The 23,958-nt window shown below is 29.6% G+C and overlaps 3 protein-coding genes across 4 annotated transcripts; 1 reads left to right on the forward strand and 2 right to left on the reverse strand.

Annotated features, from left to right (window-relative positions):
- Positions 1-1,463: 1,463 nt before the first annotated feature.
- LOC130961898 (uncharacterized) lies at positions 1,464-2,443 on the reverse strand. The gene has a single exon (XM_057887935.1). It carries the CDS (start codon positions 2,256-2,258, stop codon positions 1,641-1,643), a length of 618 nt encoding a protein of 205 aa, XP_057743918.1. The 5' UTR covers positions 2,259-2,443; the 3' UTR covers positions 1,464-1,640.
- Positions 2,444-12,656: 10,213 nt separating this feature from the next.
- LOC130960279 (probable RNA-binding protein ARP1) lies at positions 12,657-15,725 on the forward strand (the record flags this gene model as incomplete). The annotated part of the gene is made up of 6 exons (XM_057885649.1): positions 12,657-12,860; positions 13,713-13,848; positions 14,242-14,359; positions 14,525-14,561; positions 15,065-15,332; positions 15,493-15,725. Coding segments are annotated over 6 exons (849 nt in total), but the record flags the coding sequence as incomplete, so codon positions are not given.
- Positions 15,726-16,216: 491 nt separating this feature from the next.
- LOC130960434 (granule-bound starch synthase 1, chloroplastic/amyloplastic) lies at positions 16,217-22,592 on the reverse strand. Of its 2 annotated transcripts, none has more exons than XM_057885829.1 (14): positions 22,447-22,592; positions 21,151-21,527; positions 20,759-20,839; positions 20,562-20,660; positions 20,382-20,471; positions 19,911-19,974; positions 19,720-19,820; positions 19,517-19,626; positions 19,070-19,313; positions 18,793-18,969; positions 17,879-18,070; positions 17,699-17,785; positions 16,850-16,978; positions 16,217-16,515 (listed from the first exon to the last, which is right to left on the reverse strand). In XM_057885829.1, exons 2-14 carry the CDS (start codon positions 21,499-21,501, stop codon positions 16,399-16,401), a joined length of 1,842 nt encoding a protein of 613 aa, XP_057741812.1. In that variant the 5' UTR covers positions 21,502-21,527; positions 22,447-22,592; the 3' UTR covers positions 16,217-16,398. The 2 variants fall into 2 exon arrangements, with proteins under 2 accessions (XP_057741812.1, XP_057741813.1); XM_057885830.1 differs by having other exon boundaries at positions 22,521-22,582.
- Positions 22,593-23,958: the final 1,366 nt, after the last annotated feature.

A 23,958-nucleotide genomic window follows, 5' to 3' on the forward strand; every position in this document is an offset into this window, starting at 1 on the left:
GACGGAGGCTGCCCCCTCCGCTCCGGCCGCTCGAGCTCGGTCGCCGGGACCTAGCGCGACTTCCATTTAGGCAGGGGTCCCCACAGACGGCACCAATGTTCGGTTGTCGGGTTCCGGACAGGTCGGATGTGCAAGTGAGGGGGTGAGGATGCCTTAGCCTTGGGCGCGCTGGTTGCGGGTTAGTTGAGCAGACGAGCACTTGTCCTGGAGAGAGGATGAGGGGGGTGCCACCTGCAAAGACACTCCGACGCTCAAGTCAGCGATGTGCAGGCGGGCAGAATGGTGAGGTGAAAGGATATGACATACCTCGTGGGAAGAGCCAATCTTCCCTTTATATACATGTCAGTAGTGGGTCCCTCATGGGGACAGGCCCATATTCTCAAGGACGTTGTCCTGCAGCCGCGTGTGAGCCGTACAGGACGCGTGTCCGGGTCGGTTGGAGGGCGCGCGGCCGGGTCGGGTAGAGTTTGGGTCGGGTCGACCCGTGCGGACCTTGGGCCAGGCCGTAACAATAACTAATTTTCTAGTAGTGAATTTTTATGTTTATTTAGCATAAAACTTGCTAAAATCCTTTTAAAATTATTAAACACTACTACTGTTTTTTTTTTTTTGGTTTTGTCTACTAATGTTTGTTTATTTCCTCGCTCTATGTTTTGTCAATTTGAAAAAATAGCAAAATATCTCAGACAAAGATATAAGAAAAGCTTATATAGAGTTCTTGATTGGATCTAATCGATAGAATTAAGTAATTTGTTTGTCATTAAAAATAACGCATTGACGTACTTATTATATTGTACAGTTGTACTTATGTAAGTTTTATTCAATAAGATATTAAAAAAATATGATAAAAGAATATACTGTTATAAAAAATTATTTATTACAAAAAAAAATTTATTACTTTTCAGGAATGAGTATACGTGTTTAAATAATTTATAATAATATATAATATATATTGTGATACTAAACTTATTATCACTTTTGTGAAAAAAAAATGGTTGCACCCAAGACGATTGCGGAGCAAACCCATTACTCTTTTTTCTTTTGCGCAATCATTCAGCAACGTGTGAAGATTATGTCTTTTAATTTTTATACTTTATAATTAATGAGATAATTATTGAATATATAAGACCTAATAAATTAAATAACTAGATAAATATAATTATGATTCACCAATATTCGAATTAAATACGAATAAGTGAATAACAGAGCACACGATAGTTTGTTTTGTTTACACCAAGAAATTATATTGAACAAGAAATGGGAATTATTAATTTTTAATGGTAACACTAAAAAAATCATAAAAAATCAGTTAATACAATCTGAATTTATTTTATTTAATATTTATTAATTTTAACGATAATTAATAAACATTAAATAAAATAAATTTAGTCTACTTTTTATTAATATTTTTGTTATTAAATATTTTTATATTTTTAAAATTAAATTAATAATAAGAGACCACTACATGTTTAGATATCACAAACAAAAATTTTTTTACCTAAAAAAGAAATGAAGAAAAAAATTAAAAGCTAATATTTATCATCTACAGAAGCAAATAAAGTAGACAATAATTAGGGTTATTAAACAATAATAACAATAATTAAATAAAAAAAAAAAACTGAAAAAGGTAAAGCTAAATTTTAACTATCCACACCAAACGTAGAACCTTTACAACTGCTACTACACACGCTCCATTGATCGGAGTTGGTCATCGACGACGACGGCGCAACGCCGCTGCCGCACTTCGCCACCGTCCTCACACTCTCTATCAACGCCTCGGTCCTAGAATCTTGTGCAAGAATCTCCGACAGCTTCTCGGGGCTTATTACAAGCTTCACCTTCCACACCCCCGTATTGTTGTACCTAGGAAGAACCTCATGAGGTTCCCACGATGTGTTCTTGTTATTGTTAGGGTTAGGGTTTGTGTTCTTTTCACACGTGGACATTCTATATGGTGTTATGTTGGGATTATTGGTTTCGGTTATAGGTACCCTTTTGCTTGATGAAGATAATAATGTTGGGTTTAGAGGTAGGAGGTAGTAGATTTGGCCGCCATGGAGTTCTTCGCTGTTTGATAGAGGCTCTGATATTATGTTATGATACCTGCGAAAAATGCCATGGCCCGGAAACTCGTTTGTTATGCATTCAACTGTGATGGGAGAGTATAGCTCCATGATTCCACCATTTGAGGTCACTACTTTCACCATCATGTCCTCCAATACACCATTTTGCAACCCTTTGAACACACAATTCCCCATTTTTTTTTCTTTTGGGAGAAGATCAATTTTTTTTTGTGATGGTGGATATTGTTGATGTGATCTTAATATGATGAGGTTTTGATTAAATAAAGGATTTGGAATGGTGAGGGAGAGAAGGAATTGAACTATTGAAGGAGGTTTCTTGAGGGTTTCTTTCTTGTTTGACTAACCGACACAAAAAGGGATCAAATACTTTTCTTGTTTGTGATCAAGAACTAGATTACTTATATGAAGGAAATTGGATGTATATGGTGACAATAAGTTGGCTTTTATAGTGGGGTGGCCCCACTTGCATCATTAAGGAAGTAATTTATGGCAATTGTTTCTTTAGCACCATTGTTTATATTAGGAGTTAATTATTATACATTCTTAGCTTGAATATCATTGATGTCAAATAATTAAGATCTTTTAGATATGCTTTTGATGCAATTTTGTTAGATATTGTATGATAAAGTATGATATATTTTCATTACATTTATCTGTTAGATATAAGAGAAAGTATTAGAGAATAATATTTTTTTGAATAACTTAAATAATAGGTTAAAAAAATTAATTTTAATTTTAAAAATTAAATTTTAAATTAATTAGATATAATTTTTATTTTGAATGCGTTAAGGATTTGAAATGCAGTCTGTTATTTACATTGTTCGTATCTTATAATAATTTTATGTTTAAATACTAAGATAATTACTTTTAAAATTTTAAATAATTTTATTAATGATAAAATATTTTTTTAACTATTCATATGTGTACGTGATTCTTTATGATGTCTCAATATTTTCTAAATAATAATATAATGTCTTAACTCTGAATATTAATAGCTCCTAATAAGTTATAGATCTTTTTAAATGATTTCAGAACGTTATTGTATGTTATTTATAACTAACATGTCATTAATTATTTTGTTCAGTTATTATTGTATTTTTGTTACATTAATATTAAGGAGATAATAATTTAAATTATTTTATTAAATTTAATATTTATAATTTATATATTTATTATTTAAAATTATATATTTATTATATCTGATATTATACATTTATTTTAGAAGTAATTAATAAATATAAAATAGACCAGTTTAGATTAATTTAGGCTGATTTTATTATTTTTTAAATATTTCTTCTGTTTTATTATATTCTTACTTTCTTAGCATCTAATATTAAGGTGCTAATAAGATATAAATAAAATATTTGAGAGCACCTTTTTTCTTGATTGGGAGCATCTTAGCATTTGTCTTATAGCATGCATTATGATCATCCTTTATTTTGTGAAGGCAATTATAAGATACAAATTAATTAGATTTTGGTCAACGATGATATAGGGGGATCATGATTCACGGTCAACATGTCTCATTACGCTAATAATGCTGAACTTGTTTTCTTATTCATTCATGGGGCGGGGTACTTGTATCCATTGTTTACCTTTGCTTTAGAAAGAGGACCCACTTTTCACCGACAGTCAAAAAAACAAGATGAGCGAGGTGTTGCAAAAAGTAAAAGGTTTCAATATTTAAAAAATAAACAAAAAGTGGGGTTTTTTTTACCAAAAAATAGGAGATTCGAACTCGCAACCTCTCAATTGAGTATGAAAAGACTATGTCATTTGAACTATTATTACTTATTCACATAAAAAGTGAGGTTTTGATTTGGTAAACATTGTTCGTTTTAACCAAATTCTTTGATTAAATATTTAATTTTTTTCAAGTAATTTATAAAAAGTTATTTTTAAAAGATAATTTTTTAAAATTGTAACATTTATAAATGATAAATTAAATTAAAACTAATTTCTAATAAACATAAGCGATTATATTTAGTAAAATAATTTTTAAAATTTAAATAAACAATAATAGAAAAATAATAATAAATTTGAATATTTATTAATATATAAAATTATATTAAATTATTTTAATTTTAATAAATATAAATAACTTTAAAAAGTATTTTTTAAATATTTTTAAAATTAATTTTTAAAAACTGTAAATATAAATGGATAATATTTTTAATTTATCAAACACAAAATGAAGTGTTTATAATAATTTTAAAACGTACATAACACCTAAATTAGTCAAGATTAATATTGTGTTTTCGAGATAAAAATATAATAACAGTAAATATAAAATGTTACTATAAGTCTATAATAAAAAAAATACTTTTAGAAAATAAAAATAAAAAATTATTCATATTTTGTCTAGATATTTTTATGTCAGACAAAACATAAACATAACTTAAAATATATAATTGGACAAGATAGCTAGTCACAAGATTGCTAGTTATATATATTTGCCAGTGAAAATTCAGGTGTAGTCAACTTCACGTGAAGTTGATAACTAAGAACCATTAGATAAAAATTTAGTCAAATTAGTCAAATCATCTAACGGCTCTCAGCTATTAACTTCACGTGAAGTCGACCGCACCTGAGTTTTCACCATATTTGATCCAACAAACATACATTATTGATTATTATTTCATGGTGCATGGTTAGTTTGCAAAGAGGAAGGTTGGTGAGGGTGAAGGGTGATGGTGGGTAGGGTCATGCATGGAGGTATGGTGGGATATGGAATCCTAATGATGGTGAGAGTTGAACATAAAAACAATAATATTGGTTTCCGGTAATTAAGTCAAAAAATAGAAGCATCTTATGGCGTATGAAATAGTATTTAATTTGTTTTATCAAATAATAATCAAGGCAACGATGTCGGTGATGACTTGTGAATTGTCATATATTATAAATGATAAAAAAAAAAGTAATGTTAGAGAGTTAATTTTTTTTAGTTAATATCGGTTAATTTTTTAAAAATTATTTTATTTATTTTAAATTTTAGATCATAAATTATAAAAATTTAATTTTAAATTCTAAATTATAAACCTAAACTCTAAAATTGATTCATATTGACTAACGAAAAATTTGTTCCCTGTACTTTCTCACGATGAAATTAGCCTATGCTTAATTACACCCGTTTAACACAAAATATTGTTAAGTAGGTTAAGGGTGGCTGGATATAGTTAGTTTTCGAATTAGTTATTTTTTATTACTTTCTGTTACACTTTCTATCATTATATAGTATGCAACCACTTTCTGTTACACAAAAATTTGTGATGTACTTCTCAATCTTCTAATGGGAATTATGCTTTCTTCTTTCACAAGTTACTGAACCTAGCTAGAAACTCTGTTCTTCTATGCACATATAGTTCATACACCAATACTGGTATAACATTCAAGAACAAAGTTGTGCATTGTTGGAATTGAAATCTTATAAAGTTTGAAAGATCATCAACAAATACTTCACAACATCGTCTAAGATCACAACTTAAATCTATAAGAAGCTTCAAATTGTTTTTGACTCTTTGCTACAGGAGTATTGGATTTGAATATTGAATATTCAAGAAAATACCACATATCCAAGCAATAATTGATGGAGTATTTAAAGAATATATTAAGCATGTCATTCAGTCATTTCAAAATTAAAATTATTTAGAGTATATACTCATTTTGGTCCTAACAAATTTTAGATCAGACACTCTAGTCCTTAACTAAAATTAATTATTTGATTGATCTCTAATAACAATTAAATTCGTCAGTCACTTAGATCCTTTGTTCTGTCAACTTTAATGGAAGACAAAATAGTCTATGACAACTCTAATGGGAGATAAAATGGTCCTTGCTCCTTTATTCAGAAACGACACTATTATTTCCTAATTTCCATCGTATCTTGTATAACCCTAACGTTCATACTCTCCCTTTTTACCTTCATAGTCTTCTTTTCCATTTTTTCCTTCCTTCTTTTCATCTCCAAAATCAAGCCATGGTGTAATTGTCGCGCGTGTCACTACAACAAATTCGGGATGAGGCAACCCTTTAAAAGCGTTGCCTATAATACGAAAAAGTGTTGCCTTTGATCAAAGGCAACACTTTCCGACAAAACGCAACGCTTTTTGGGGGTTGACTATACGGCCGTTACTTTTAGTCTAAGGCAACGCTTTTATGTATCAAAGGAACCCTTTTTATGGCAACCTTTAAAAAACGTTGCCTTTTCTACAAAAAAAAAAAATAACTCTACGAAAGGGTTGCCTTAGAGTACACAAAGACAACGTTTTAGATAAGACTTTATGTCAACACTTTTTATGAGTTGTATTTTCTAATACATAAAGCAACACTTGTCTAGATTTTTTTTAAGTTGCCTTTTTATATACCTAAAGCAACACTTGTCCAGATTTTTTTAAGCTGCCTTTTTATAGACTTAAAGCAACACTTATCTAAGTTTATTTATAGTTGTTTTTTTCTAATACTTAAAACAACACCTGATTGAGTTTTTCTTAGGTTCTCTTTTTTTATATCTAAAGTAATATATTTTTAACTTTATTATATTTATATAAAATTTAAAGGAACAATATTTAAATATTTAAATTCAATTTAATCAATATAAGAAGAGAATGAGCTAATAAAAATATATTGCATATATATAGAAAGGTATTCCAAGTACCAATTAACATACTTGCTAAGTTACCAAGTTAAATAAATGATAAACATAAGTAAAAAAAATACATGTTTTTCTCATAATGAAATTGAACAAAAAAGAAATTAGTTTTTTCATTTGAAACCAAAAAGACTTTGTGCTTCACCATTGTGCCAAGAGTCGCCTTTATCTCTTTAGAAAATTTCATCTAACCATAAGAAAGTCACAGTCAAATCTAAATGGACAAAAAAAATATAGTCAAAACATTAGCTTAACAGTAACATGTGTATTCAAGTGTTACAACAATAGTAGCAACTAAAACAGCAACCACGACAGCCATAAGACAGCCACCATGACAGCCATTAAACAGCCATAAAATAGCAATCACGACAGCCACAATACAACCATAAAGTAGCAAATAAACCAGCAACCATGACAACCATAAAACAGCCATAAAACAACAACTAAAACAACAACCAAAACAACCATAAAACAGCAACTAAAACAAGAAAATTATCGACTAACTTACAATAAATTATGGTTCAAAGTGTTTCTTCTTGATTCTTGTCTTGTATCGCTTCCATGCTCCTTGAACACCCGTCATCGCCCATAGCTTTGATGATTTTGGAAGAATGAACTTTGACTACAAACACATCGATTTCATCATATCATATGAATAAAAAGATTATAAACATATGGCATAAACATAAAAATAAATGGAACTTACATTAATATACTTCCATATGCGTTTTTTGATTTGCCTAGGCACAGTTTTCCAATTAATGTACATCAAGGTAATAAAATCACTATTCCTTCTCATTGTTACAATAAAATTGGTTAATTCCTTCACTCTCTAAGGAGTTGGCCCCACGGCTACTCCACGATCAAAAGTCACTTCCTCCCTTTCTTTCCAAGTTCTTACATAAATTTTTAGGCATATATCTTGTTTTTCCACGAGTCTTTTTAACTTTTGGTGTTTCTAAATTAAAAAATTGAGAAATAGTACAAATTAAAATAAAAAAAGCCACTATTCATATAGAAAGGGACAGCCGTGAATTATATAGAAGTCTTTCCAAATTAAACAAGTATATGTACATGTTACTATTCATATAGAAAAGGAAGCTGTGAATCAAATATGGATTCGTAAACCAAATAATGATAATCAGAAAATATAAAACAAATAGTAACAAACAAAAGGACATCACCTTCTACATGAACATCTTCCATAACTTGGTTTGCTTCCATATCAAAATTGTCATTTTCATGTTCACTAACATAATCTTCTTTAAGGGAGATATGAAAATTTTCTCCATCATTTGGAAATGGCCTTGATCTATCATCCTCAGTAATTGGAACTTCAATATGCTTCTCTTCTCTTTCTAAATGAGCTTGATACTTTTTTACTAGCCTTTTCCTCTTTGAAGTTGCTCCATTTTTCATTATGTTGCTGTATAAAAATATTAAACAGACATAAAACAGCACAATAAGGAGCAAATCAAGTAGTGAAATATAACAAAAATTGCCAAATTTTATATCACATAAAACAGCAAAATGAGGAGCAAATCAAGTGGTGAAACATAATCATTAATTTCACTTGATGGTAGGGACTTCTTTAAAATAGTTACATGGGTAGAGACTGAAATAAAGGCCTTCTTACTGGTGGTTCATTACATGAAGGCACTGGACAATTGTAAGTATCACGCCTAGTCTCATCAACGGCAAACTGCTTCTTTCCGTACCTTAACACAGCTTTTAGAACAGAAGCTGCAAGAAAAATATAATAGTAGAAATTTGTTTAACCAGGGTCAAAAAGATGGAACTGAAAAAGCACCAGAAAGATGTTGATCCACATGAAAACTTTAGAAAAATTGAAAGCAAACCCCTAAATTTAGAATTATTGAAAAGCCCAAAAAGACATGCATTCAGAAATTTGATTTACATACTAAAATTCAGAATAGTCCCAATTCTTCATAAATCAGTTTTGCAATATTTACTATTAATTTATTAATTCTCTCATATACTTTCCCCATCACATATTACAAGGTCATATCAATTTCAATATATCTTTTTCGGATTTTCACAATATTTATTTACATAACCAAAATTAATGCTAATAACCTAACAGCAAGCTATTAACCTAATGAGTTTATAAGAGACTGTTAAACGTTTGGTTAAAATGAAGTAAAAGAAAATACCATTGTATCATTATATTTGATTCAGAACCATATATACAATCAAGAACATAAGTACAGGCACAACAATATAATTCAGAAGAATAAATAAGGTTTGAATTGTGATATATCTTTTCCTCCAACATGAAATTTGGCCATGAGTTGGAAAAAAGATAAAAATATCTCTGTGATTGGTACACCCACTTCCTCCGCACTTCACCCACTAAAAGCATCCACCTCCACGTCTTCGATAATAGCATTACCTCCAATCCTGACAATATCCACCACATCCTCATGACCAAGTTTCACAACTACCCTAAGGACACGTCTTTCTCCACTCTCTGACAAGCAATATAGATTATTGGACATTAGGATATCATGAGAAGATTTTCCTTCAACATCATATGCAATTTCTCATTTGGAATGGTCCATTCTTTCTCTCCCGAAGTCCAAGCTGGTAGACAGCTTTGACCTCGTATCCAAGCTATCAGTACAGTGAGCAATGTCGTCGTCGCTGATCATATAAAAACTGAAGCGATTACTGAACATTGGTTCAGAGAAGAAACTGAAGGAAACAATCGGAGTAGTGGACAATGTGACTATGGAGATGATAGGGCAAAGGAGGAGAGAGATGGCGACGACGAAAGGTTTTAACAAATCAAACTTGCTGTCTAGATTCATGTGATCCATGAAGATGACAAAATACTTGAGAGACATAGTCATTAGTTTTTTGAGTATGAATTGGTTGAAAAAATTGAGAATTTTTTTTTTGTGAACATTAAAGTTGCCGAGTGTGTATTATGTAGCTTGAAGTTGCAGTGTTAGACTGTTAGGGTTATGCAAGATACAATGAAAATTAAGGGAGAACGACGTCATTTCTAAAAATAGGGTCAATGCAAGGACTATGTTGTCCCTTAGAGTTGTCGGGACCATTTTATCCTCTGTTAGAGCTGACGAAGCAAAAGATCTAAAAGATTGACGGAGTTAATTGTTAAGAATCAATCAAATAATTAATTTTAGTTGAGGACTAAAGTATCTGATTCAAAATTTTTTGGAGACCAAAATGGATAAATACTCTATTATTTATTTAGAGTTGTTGAAGCAGAATATTTTTTTTCTTGCTTATGAAGATATATTTAAAAGGTTTTACCACCAAATATACAACTGTTATCTGTCTATTTACCATTTTAATGAGAAAATCCGATAATCACAACAAAAATATAAACATTCAATTATTTATCGTTGGATATTACAATCTGTCGCTAAAATCAACACAAATTCTGGTACAAATTTTTTTCAAATTGGCTCAACACTTACATTATATTGTAAGATTTGCGTGGAAAAATCTAACTGAAATATTACGGTAAAAAATTTTGTAAAATAATGGTCGTCAAATATATTCCACTTATGATCTTGCACTTATCAAATTTTTCCGACAAAAATTTCAACAGTAACCCCTGCCCTAAATTCTAAAATGTGAACCCTAATAATATATCAAAACAACTTATTATTAGCCATATACGGCAGTAAACTCTTCTTTTCTCTTTCTCATTTCTCACTTTAATTTTTTCCCCTATGGCATTGAGTTATATATAGATAGCCCTACAACTTTCGGTGATACTTGATTACATTTGGAAACGGGGTGTTAATCATATAATGATGTAGTCTATTCTAATATAATAAAGAAAAAAAAAACTAAATCATTTCAAATGAAATGCCTTTATTCTTTATAGCCCTAGCACAACAAGAAACAAACTTTGACCCTTTATTTTAGATTCACAACTTTAGGATTAACTTTCTCCATAAATGATGAAATGGATTGAAAGGCGTTATACAAATATAACTTTTTTTTGGTTGGCCACGTATCCCCCAACCCAACAGGTTAAGAACTAATTTGTCGTAGATCAAACCTCCATTTAAAGGTCTGCTGTTGGTCAATGAGTTATTGCATGCACAAGGCGGGATTCAAATTCCTGATACTTGCTTAAATGAACAAGTGAGTTGAGTACTCGACCAACCTAAGTTGGTTGTTATACAAATATAATTACTATAGCACACTTTAAATTAAAAGGTGTACTTCCTATGGGTTCTATCACTACATTTTAATTTCTGCATGAACTAATCAATTAATTATGATCATAGTTTAGTGACGACACATTCTAGTTTTCAAAAGCAATAAATCTAAGAAACAATTAAAAACATATAGTTAATAATCAGTTGATATAAATTTTGATATGTACTTTTCGGAAATTGAACATAAATATTTTGAATATTTAGATGTGCAATTTTTTTTAACCGATTTTCATTATCCCCTAACAAGATTACTAGATTAAATTAGTTTCAAAATTAAAATAAGGATTATTCACTTCACATTGATTAATGGCCAATTACAATGATAGAGACTTGAATGAACTTAAATTCTGTAGTTTCTTTTCATTTTAGAATGTTCAAATTTGACATAAGCAAAATTGAAATAAAACTACTTGCAAATTGCAATCTCAAGTTAAGGACATATTTTGAAATGTATAATGAGGCCAAATATATAACTCTATGAATATTTGAATAATAAGTTCTTATATTCCCTCAAAACTCTTTTCTTTATTATTATTATTATTATAAAACATTTTATGAACCCAAATTTCTAATAAATAAAAATGAAAATTTTTTTTCTAAACATATCTATGATCTAATTATGAAAAGTGATTAAATAAAGAAAGTGACAGCGAAAAGTGAGAAATTTGCTATTAACTTAGAAATTAAAGATCCCTATATTGATTTTCCAAAAAGTATTTTTTTTTTCCTGGAAAAAAATAGAAAAAATAGCCTGTTTTAATATGATTATAATAATTTGATTCTCTGTAATACTCTCAGAAATAGAAATTTATCCTTTCATGACCCCATTTTCATTTTCACCACCTTCTGGAAAAAAAGTGGCTGAAGAAAGAACTACACACAAAGAAATAAATTTGCAAAGGAAAAGAAGAGTAAAGAGGGAACACATACACATTAAAGAAAAGGATATTATTTTTGGTATATAGAAAAGGATTATTATTTTATGTAATATCAAAATTATTATCATCATCATCATCATCTCCTCAAGTTCTACAACAACTTCAAATTGAGCAAGCATTTTGAAGATACATGCATATTTGGGAGAAGAAAGTTGAATAGAGGAACATGAATTTTTGAGCACAAGATAAATATGTCTAGTGCTCCAATAAAAAAACAGCATAAATTATTATAGCACACAGAAAGAGGTGTTATAGAAGAAAAGGTTTGGTCCTTTACAATTTTTTTATTATTTTATTTTATTTTTATATATATTTTATTATTATATTCTCTTTTTATCCTTTGTGTTGCAATTGATTTATGTTAGAGATTTTATTATATATGATGCCTCATCTTTTAATTTCCTTCTTCCTTTTTATTCTCATCCTTTCTAATATGAACTCAAAAAAGAAAAATGATGAAGCCAATGAGTTTCTGAGAATGATGAAGGAAATAGCATTTAGTTTAAGCTTACTTTCATTTTTTATTATTTCTTGTTTCAGTTATAAATATAATTGTTGTCTTTTTCTATTAATTTAAATTTTTAAAATAAATAATTTTATGATAAGTTTATTTTGTAGATTTTTCTTGCCGCCTAATTCAATTTTGCTAATTTTTTATTTTAAATTACTGTTTGGACCTTATATTACTTTTAATTTTTTTTAAGCCTTTTGTTTTCTTGCTGTGTATTATTAATCACATGCATCATATCTCCCAAAAATTAAAAGAAAAAAATTATTCCAGATGGTGGATTGTAACAACAATACAAGGAAACACAATGATTCAAGTTCTAACAAAATATTTGTTGGAGGGTTGGCTTGGGAGACTCAAAAGGAGACACTGAGAAGATATTTTGAGCAATTTGGAGATATTATAGAGGCTGTTGTCATAACAGACAAGAACACTGGAAGGTCCAAGGGTTATGGCTTTGTAAGATTACTTTCTCCTATTTAAAGGGTTTTGCGCAATTTGTAATTTGCAATTAGATTTTTATATTTTTAAATTTTATAATTTATTATATTTTATAAATTAATTAAAAAAAACAGGTTTGATTGAGAATAAAAACACTCAAATTGGTTTTTCTAAAATTTTGAATCAGACAATTTGATTTTTAATAAATTTTTATTTTTTTTATAAATTCTTAAAATGATTTTTCTTAGATAAATTGGTTTTTTTTGTCATTTTAAAAGAAGATTAATTTATTTTATAGTGATCTTTTTTAATTTGGATGACCAAATTATTTGACGAGAAAAATTTTGAAAAGATTTCTAATAAATAAAAATTTGTTAGGAACCAAATGTCTCATCTAAAATTTCTTAGGACCAATTTGATTTACTCTTTTATTAATTCAAATATTACTATTTAATTGTTTATATTTTACAAACTTTTTTCAACTGATTCTCTCTCATTTAAAATTGTTATGATCCAAGCTCCTACACTATAAATTTGTTTTTTTAAAAAAAAGTAATTAAATAATACAGGATTTTGATTAATAGAAATATCAAATATGTGAAGTATAGAGATCGATCTAATTAAAAATATATATATACAATATGAAACTTTTAATTATCACAAACTTTTAAACTATGTAAAACTAATTAAAAATTGCCCATTTAACCTTCTATTTTAAATCCTCACATATATCTTCTTTATATGGTATATTTGCTTTACTAGTTAATTTCATTTGGCATATGATCATATAGTCAACAATTATTATTATTATTATTATTATTATTATTATTATTATTATTATTATTTGGTAATTCTCTGTTTTTGCAATAGGTCACATTCAAGGATCCAGAGGCAGCAAAGAAAGCATGCCAAAATCCATCTCCAATAATTGATGGGAGAAGGGCAAATTGTAATATTGCATCAACTGCTGCAAACAAGAAACACTCATCACAAACTCCTCAACATGGTCTCAATTTCCTTCCATTCTTTTTTTTTTTCCCAACCTTATTTGCTTTTTGTTTCTCTTTTTTTCTTTTCTTTTTTAATTTTGTGAAAAAATAATTGTTTCATTTTATTTTTCACAGTATTTTAAAAATAAATAACACTTCAAATAAAAACAAGAACAAAAAATCTTACTCTTTCTTTTTCAATATAATGACATACCTTTCTTTTCTTCATTTTGAGTCCTTTCCATCAATTTAATCTATTTATCTCATTCTAAGAGGTAATCTATTGCAACCTTTAACATTGTTTATCATTTATCAATTAAATATTAATTATTTAAATTAATTTTCAGGGATATATGACTAATATATAACAATAACAATGAAATTAACTTCTCATCTTCAATTTGATGCAGAAAGGTTTAAACCAATGGCTGGAATATTGGCTTCACCTTCTCATCATCATTTTGTTCCTTCATCAACATTTTTCCATCAACCTAATGAACAATTCAGAATTCCTTATCCAACTTATAGGTAATATATATAAAAGCACCAGGCAACGTGTACTCTTTTTTTAATATAATATTAATATTAATAATAATAATGATTAGTTACAGGTTAATATTTTGCCTTCTTCCTATATTGTCTATATTTTCATTATTAATTTGGTTTTTTTTTTTTAATATCATCTATTACCAGATATAATGGATACTCACAAGAAACAATGGTCCCTATGGTAAGTATTCTTGTGCAACTGGATGCTTAAATAATAGAAAAAATACTAATCTTCTCGAAAAATTTTGCCCAAAATTTCTTTTTTTTTTCCACTCCTATTTTTTCATATTTTTTACTAATATTTTATAATATATTGACATGCATGTCACTAGTTTGGTTTATGATTTAAGATTTAAAAGAAAATTTTAGTAAAATTTTAGTTTTGATGCACTGTCGATATAAAATAGATTTACACGTACATCTAATTTTTATATCGTCATATCAGCAGAAATAACTATTTTTTATGTTGACCACGTGAATAATTATCCAAAAAAACGAATGTAATTAAATGATTGTGTAAAATATTTTATATTGTCAGTCCATAAAAGATAAATCTTAAAAAAAATAAAAATTATTATTACATAAATATAAATTACAAATCTTTATTTCTTGGTGCATATTATTGACTATGCCTTATATATATTGGGCAGATTTATTTCTTTTGATTTTTTTTTTCTGTTTCAGAATTGTTATGCTATTTATGGAGGTCAACAATTCTCACCTTACTGCCCTTCCAATAATGGGGCAATAGGGCCATTAGGGTTTATCCCTAATATTTACCCTTTGAATGCTCAATATGCACATAGATATCATAGTCATCAAGGTCATGGTTTTAGGGTTCAATATCCACAAATGATGCAAATTCCAGTTTTACCCCCTAGAAGACCATATGGCTCACCTGGTATCTTGACTTTTCCTCCTTCAATGCCAACACCACCAATTACTAATTCAGGTGAAAAAATATTTTGATCTTTTATGTGTATATTATGATTATTATTTTTTAAAATTTCTGTAATAAAAAATAAAATTGATTTTGAATTTTAATATTGAAAATTTTGAAATATCTGGCTTTAATAATTGACACTGGCTATTTCTATTATTAAATGTAACAGTGACAAGAACTGCTACTAAAAAAACAGAAGTGGCAACAAGAAAAGGTGCAAGTGCTTCAAGACCCAAAAGAACTTCTTCTATCTAAAATTCATCATCAACTTAATCTCCATATGGATAGAGAAATTATGTCTTGAAAATAATTATGAAGATCAAAGAAGGGTTCAAGGACAAGAAAGGGTTGATAATAGTGATATATACTTGAATACTTGGTGATATGATTCATCAAAAAAGATCAGGGACATAGATTATTATTAGGTGGAAACTCAGGTGCAGTCGACTTCACGTGAATTTGATAGTTGAGAGCCGTTAGATGAAAATTTAGTCAAAATTTTTGACTAAATTTTCATCTAACGGCTCTCAACTATCAAATTCACGTGAAGTCGACTGCACCTGAGTTTCCACCTTATTATTATTATTATTATTATTATCAGAAACATATATATCAATCAAGGGAATGATTCCAAGAATGATTCAACTTGGAAGAGTTAATTGCTCAAGGAATAGAAAAATGTATATTATTTTATATGAGAATTAATATTGTTATGTTGTGCATGCCACTAACTGACCTTATCCCAATAATACCCAATAATTAATTAATGGATAATTTCAAATTGTTAATTACTAAAAGTTATTATAAAGGGGTAAGTATAGTAGCATCCAATGATACATATAGTCCTACTTTTTGAAAAAAAAAATTTTAAATAAGCACTTTTAATGTGTAGATTATATGATGGATAAACGCCGCTAATTAATTTGAAATTAATAAAATTAAACTATTTTTATCAAATATACAGAAAAACCAAAAATGGAAGGAGGAGTATATATAATTCATCAAACTCAGGCTATATATATAGATAGAGTAGGTGAATTTTTTCCTCATATATCCTTGTTGATGTTCTTATAAATTATGGAGCTGCAACATTCTCCTTTGCTTGTGGAGCAATTTCTTCTCCATCAATTCCAGGTTCATTGCCAGGAACTCCCAAACTTAAAAGTACTTCCTCCCACTTCTTAGCAGGACCCTAAAATCCCCCCAAAAAAAAGTAATAAATAAAATAAAATAAAATATCATGTCGAGGTAAAAAATATAGCTTAGATTGTCTCTAATAAAAAAAATTTATAATTTAATAAAAAAATTATAATTTAAAAAAAATAAAATATCTTAAATTTAAACGTGCTCTTTTATAATAGATACTAGATAAAGCTCGTAATTGAACAAGCCAAACCAACATATAAGTCGACTGAAGTTGGTTTGGTCTTATTCTATTACGAGTGTATACTTAAATATGACCGTGTTAAATTCGCATTATTTATATAGATAGATGCTTTATTTTGGTTATTATTTTGATTAGTCACCTTCCATGAAAGATCTTGAGCCATGCAATTCTTGATAATTTCTGTAAAAGCTCCAGTCCCATACACCGCAAGAGCCCTTTTAACGGTTTTGGCAATTGCATTTACATCCGAAGGATCCACAGCTTCACACTAAAACAAAGCACTCAAAATTTAGCAGAGGAATATTAGGAAACCAATATTTTTTAGACAATATCAGTTAATTTTTTTAAAATTATTTTGTTTATATTTTAAATTCTAGATCCTAAACTATAAATCTTTAATCTTAAATACTAAATTATAAATTTTAAACCCTAAATCCTTCAAAAAATAAAAGTTTTAGAATTAAAAAAAATTAACTAATATTAAATAACTAAAAATTGATTCCATGTACTTTCTCTAATAATAATAATAATAGTTTGTGCTAGTACTCAAAGACTTGTAATTTAGTCTTCTATTTAAAATTTTGTGAAAAAATAACATAGAAAAGTTATATATGTTTCTGTCCATGTATGTAGCATTGTCTAGAGGCCAGTTTTTTATATAGACTGAAAATTAGGAACAAAATGCACCTTAAATTGTGAAAATAATAAAATTCTGTCTTTTATTTTCATCTCGTATTTTTATTTATTTATTTATTTATTTTTCTTCATAAAATTCTGAAAACTGAAAATAAATAAACAAAAGCTGAAAATACAAACTACATGCATCATAAATTTCCTATCCTAAGATATTGTCTCCAACTCTAAATAGTAAATACATTATTGTATCCTATAGTCTCTATATTTAATTTGAATCCTGTGTCTCTGCTACCAAATGCAACCAAAGCTACCATGGGAAATTTTCACATTATGAAATGATAAAAGGTGTTACCTCAACATTGAAGGGACCCATCTGAAATCCTGTGAAACCTTCTTGAACTGTGTCAACTAATCCACCAGTTGAGGCAACAATAGGCACCTAGCATATAATGAAAAATAATACAAAGTTTAAGATAACCTTAATGATTGGATTAATAAATATCATAGCAAGTAAAATTTAATTTAATCATACAGTTCCATAGCGCATAGCTTGTAGTTGAATAAGACCACAAGGCTCAAATCTGCTAGGAACCAGTAGAAAATCAGCACCAGCAATGATCATATGAGCTAAAGGAACATTGAATTTTGCAACTCCTCTGGCCTTGTCTGGGTATGATGTTTCAAGTTGTTGAAGCTGTTTCTCCATTTGTTTCTTTCCTGTTCCCTAATAAGGCAATATAGGAATAACACTAATACACCATACGGATATGTAGATACGGTAATATTACAAGATATAATACGATTTTTTGTATAACATATAAAGTTAAAGAAGTAATTATAGGGTGTTTATTATTCACATAAAGATATCGCGAAGATAAAAGTTAAGATGTTGATACAGGTTATGTTAAACAGTTTAGTCAAACATGTCAAAACTATTTAATAATTTTTAGCTATCATCTTTATATGAAAATATTTTTAGGTGAGTAATAGAATCAAAACTTATTCAGGTACAAAATTTTTGAAAGTTAGCATGAAAAACAATCATCTAAAGGTAAAATATAATTTTTGTCTCTAACATTTGTGATTTTTTTTTCAAAAATACCCCCAATGTTTAATTTCATTCAATTTTGTCCTTAACCTTTTCGATTCATCCAATTTTGTCCCTAACGTTTTCGATTTGTCTCAAAACTATCCCTGAAAACTTTTTATTTTGTCCCTAACATTTTACATTGAGTTAATATTTAGAAGCAGTTTTGACACAAATCGAAGACGTTCAAGACAAAATTAAATGCAACTACGCAATAGGAGTATAATAAAAATTCGCAAATATTAGGGAGAAAAAGAATAGTTTACCCTAATCAGAAGTATCAATGAAAAAGGGTTGCATATTATGTCATATTGATTTTTCTTTTTTTGAATAAAAAATAAGAAAAGAAAAGAACTTACAAGGGCTACTATCTGAACATTCTCCTCAGTCAATTGGGGAATAGCAGCTACAAGAATATCAGAACCTTTTTGTTCTTCAAGCCTACCAATGAATCCAATGAGAGGAATATTTCTATCTATTGGCAATCCAACTTCAGCTTGGAGAGCTTCTTTCAAAATATATTTTGCTTCCAACACCTAAATTACAAGACTTTGTAAAGGATTTTTCATATCTTTAGACAATCTTCTTATGATCCGTACATAACAGAGTTTAAACACAACTATTTCCAGTTATTACCGTTGAAGTGTCGTATCGGACAGCAATATATTTGTCGGTTGACGGATTCCACTCCTGCACATCCATGCCGTTGACAATTCCAATGATGCCGGTTCGGCGAAGGATGTTGTCCAATTCAACTCCTTTGTCAGGACCTGAGACTAGTTCTTTAGCATAGTATGGACTAACAGTTAACACCATCCATGATTCTATGATTGCAGCTTTCATCCAATTAATTTTCCTTCCTATTACTGGTTTAACATGTCTGCATGATTAGATCAATATAAGTAGTTAGAATTTGTAATTGGATACGATGGTAACAACTCATAACTATTGAAAATTACTAAGGTGTTGACACGTATTATGTTAAGTAATTTAGTCAAATATATAAAACTATTTAATGCTTTTCAACTATCATCTTTACATGAAAACATTTTCGTGTGAGTAATTACCAATCATTAATCATACCCATCAATGAAGTCAAATGAGCTTTTAAATTGGTCAGGGAGATTGAGAAGCGAGAAGTCTTCGAATGCGAATCTTCCTTGGTAAGCAATGTTGTGGATACAAAAAATGACCTGATAAATTGTAGCATTCACTGACAATGAGTTGATTATCAATGCATAATTAAGTATTAAGTAACTAATTAACCAATTTTATTTAGACCTTACTTTTGCATTCTTATAGATGCCTCTTGATTGGTACATGGATTTCAGGTAGCAAGCGAGAAGGGCCGTGTGCCAATCATTGGCAATAAAAATGACATCTTCGCCTACGTAAAATATAAAATAAAATAAAATAAATAAAACAAAATATCATAATTAAGGATCTTATGCTGATTGATTAAGAACTTAGTTCTTACCATATGGCCCAGAAAAGTATTTATTGCTCTTAAGATTCAGAATCCTCGGCGCTTCCAATGCTGCCTACAACATTGAAAATATGGGAAAAGTAGGAACATAAATTAAACTAAGACATTTGAATTCAGATTTAGATACAGAGACATTAGATTAATGTAATTAATCTTTCATGTAAGGTAGCCTTGTTACACTTATAAACTGCCTATAACTGATAAAAATTGAGACAAAGAGTAGATTTTCCATGGCGAATAATGTGTATCTTTTTTTAAACCATCAATCTCATCCCAAATTAAAAGTATGTAGGATAAAGTTTAATAATGTTAATTTCGTCCCTAATGTTTCAAAACAGGTGACAGATTAGTCCTTTCATACAAATATCCATACATTTTGCGACGAAATTATGACTTTCAAATCTGAACGGACCCTTAATCTCTAGTGTTTATTTTTTTGTCGGAAAAGAGATATAGAAGTACCTGGCAGAACAAGCTAAAACGTAGTTCATTGTCTTGGTAATCTTCCCCTGCATAAGGTCCATAAAGTTTGGTTCCGGATTTGCCCCAAACCTTCAAATTTAGTCCTTAATAAGTTCTTGAATTTCCCAACATATTCAGAGCAGAGTATAGGGGAAAAAAAATCAAGGAATATTTTCCAACCTTCTCAAGAAACGTAGGGTGATCGACAAAGACACGATCAACTCCTCTTTTATAGCAATGGAAGAACCGAACCTTTTCTGTTCTGTCTCCTACTTTTACCTGTAATAAGAAAAATCATAATGCATTTAGACATAGAAAGAACACAAACTTGGTGAAAAACATGATTCTTCATCATATTTTCAATTCTAGGAGTATACCTCAACTTGAATACTTGTATCCCATGCATCTTTGTACTGATCATATCGCGGCGCGATTGTCATAACTCGATGTCCATTAGCCTAGACAAGGATTAATTAGAGGTAGTCTTGCACTCATTGAACCCCAAACATGCCAATCAGTGCAAAAAGCTAATGTTATAGGAAAGAATTAAAGCTTTTACTTTGGTTATTGACTTTGTAATCACGATTCATCTTAATCCTCGAATATTTCCAAATGAGATTCGTCTCGTCATTATAGATCAGTTGATGTATCACGTTAAATAACATGGTCAGACCACATGTCATTTCACGTGACACATCAACGAAGTATAATAATAAGACTACAATGACCAACGGAACATAATTCAAGTGACTAAAAACAACAAGCTTACTGCCAATGCTGGTGGCAGACCTCCGATTACATCGCCTAAGCCGCCGGTTTTGCTCCAAGGAGCAACCTCAGTTCCCACAAAGATCAAAGTCATTCCACATATGATGACACCTTTAGGCTTACCTCTCTTGCTTTGAAGTCCCTTCCTCTTTGATTTTGCTGCACTAACTTTAATTTGGGTTCTGTTCAGAATCTCATCCACTTGGTTCAAGACTCTTAGTCCATTATGATTGTTGGTGTGCTTTAGTTCCATGGGTGACACTTTAGACTCACATGAGAAAATTGGTCCATGGGAAACATATGATGAACTTCTTGAGACTAAGTTGCTTGAAGCAGTCATCATTGTTGCCATCTTTAATTCCTTTGATTCTCAAGAATCTGAAGGACATCAAAGATTCCATCAAAATTAGAATGAGTATCACAAAAAGACAGGCTAGATGAGCCAACCCGTGTACGCTTGACTAAAAACCTTTTAACTCGCGAGTTATATGAGACAAGCCAAATTGACCTGCTTCTAAACGAGTTGTGATTTTACTGGCTCAACTCGTCCATTTTTACAAGCAATCCGAGCTGATTGCTTGTTTTGAGGGACTGCGTTTGTTTATTGAGACACAAAATTATATTTAGCAGATAAGACAGAGACATTGTGTCTAAAGACACTGAATTAGTGTGTATTTTGTGTCTATTCTGATAGGAAGAGCACAGAGATACTAACAAAGAACACAACTTCTTTTTCATTTTTTATTTTTTTATTCTTGTTAATTTTTCATAATTATACTTTTTATCATTATATTTTTCTTCTCAAATTTTTTAAATGAAAAAAATGAGAATAAATTAGATTTTTATAATTTGTTTTACTTTATTAACAAAAAGAATACAAGAACACTAGTTTTGGTATCTCTATCTTTTATGTCTTGTTTTTAGTGTCTTGTCTTATCCTATTCTCAAAAACAAACGCAGCCTAAGAAACATTCACCATCATAGTCACTCATTTTGATTTGTAACATTTTCTTGTATGAAAAATTAAGACTCATAGGTCAAAAATGCTTTTAAAACACACATTCAATGCTAATCATTACATGTAAATATTTCTAATCATTACATGCAAGCAATGCTAGCCATCTTCCCTAAGTTGTCATGATTTCAAAGTTCTTAGCTATTAGATATTAAAGAATGGAAGCTAATTGAGGAACCATTTGTTCCTCATAAAACTCTGTTCAATTGAATGAACATTCCTCATTAACAGAACTTGAACATATAATAATACTCAAACATGGAATTGGAAGTTAGCACTAACCAGAATATGAAGCACAAAGAGAATTTGAGGGAAGCAGAAGATAGAGGTAGTTGAACTCAGCTTCAAGGACTAACCTGAAGTTTCCACCATTAACGCAGAACAATTATTAATTAATATTATATTGCATATTTTATTGCTTCTAAACGATTCACATGAGGCTGCAACATTATTTATAGTGTACTACTTAGTACAGTGACATGCTTCTATATTCCACGTGGCAACCTTAGATAATTCTGGTGTACTACATTGCTTTTGACGCCTCAAATATTACTAGAGGCTTACATCATTTTGAAAGAAAAAAAGAAAAAAATTGGGGAAGTTTCTAATTTTAGGGACCAATGAATAAAAATTGGAATATGCCTTCCTGTAGAGTAAGGTCAAATTTTTCGTTTTGGGCTTTTTCTCTGTTTTGATAGCAACATCTTTCATTGGAAGTTTCTCTAATTATTTTTACTTTTTTAATTGTTATTCAACTGCTCGTATACTTGTCTGTCTTTTGATTTTTTTAAACACAAATACAGAGACAAATACATGAAGTAAAATTATAAAAATGGGACCGAGGTAAGAAAAAATAAAATAATAATGTTATAATATACATCACTTTTGGTTAAGTAATTTTTTTTCTTCCATGATATTTTTTAACTTGCTAGATCAATTACTTATTTATCGCAATTAAAACTCTATTAAAAATTTATAATTGATTAATAAATTATTATATATATATATAAAATAAAATTTAAATTTTCTTATATTTATTTAAACAAATAAGTAAAGTACCACAGATGAGTTAGTTTTTTGGTTAAGTATTTTTTTTATAGAGCTAAATAGATGTAGCATGTTTTTTTTAAGTGGATTGGACAATTCGGTCAATCCCAATCCTAAGTATCTCAAATGGATTGGACAATCTCTAATCCTAGGTATAACACACATTCACACATTCTTCACCTTTTTTTTTTTGAAATACAGCAAGCTCAACACATTAAAGTGGAACAAAACACACAAAACTAGAAACATAAAAATACTGTAATAAAAAAACCAATACCCTGACATCTTCGACATTGCCATCAACACCCAAAAAAATCACAACCATTTCACTCTGTGTAGCTCAACAACGTTCTTGTTTGAATGATCTCAATACTTGCTCTTGTATTACTGAAAATTCTGGCATTACGTTCCAACCAGACGTTCTAAATCACTGCAAAGAACGCCGTCATCCACAGCTTCTGCCCTTGTCGTCTCTTGGGCATGCCAATCCAACTCACAAACAGCTCTTTAATGGTTCCAGGAATTACCCACTATGTACCAAAAGACCGCAACCAGGAGCACCACACCTGCCAAGTTACCTCACAAAGAAGAAATAAATACTCAACAGATTTTATCCCCTTGTTACACAGGACACAAATATTATCACTATTAATAACAACTCCTAATCTAGTCAACCTCTCATTGGTATTAATTCTACCAACTAGCACAAACCACCCGAAAAACTCAATTATTGGGGGTACCAAACCT

Source organism: Arachis stenosperma, chromosome 2 (genome assembly GCF_014773155.1).
Source record: "Arachis stenosperma cultivar V10309 chromosome 2, arast.V10309.gnm1.PFL2, whole genome shotgun sequence".
Taxonomy (NCBI): domain Eukaryota; kingdom Viridiplantae; phylum Streptophyta; class Magnoliopsida; order Fabales; family Fabaceae; genus Arachis; species Arachis stenosperma.

Bases quoted from the DNA above. Each gene is read 5' to 3' on its own strand.
- LOC130961898 (XM_057887935.1), bottom strand. From the start codon at position 2,258: ATGGGGAATTGTGTGTTCAAAGGGTTGCAAAATGGTGTATTGGAGGAC.
- LOC130960434 (XM_057885829.1), bottom strand. From the start codon at position 21,501: ATGGCAACAATGATGACTGCTTCAAGCAACTTAGTCTCAAGAAGTTCA. The intron at 19,975-20,381 runs GTACTTCTATAT...TCAATGTTGTAG, and splicing joins GTTTTAGCTTGTTCTGCCAG to GCAGCATTGGAAGCGCCGAG. The intron at 16,516-16,849 runs GTGACTAATCAA...GGGGGATTTTAG, and splicing joins CTCAAGATCTTTCATGGAAG to GGTCCTGCTAAGAAGTGGGA.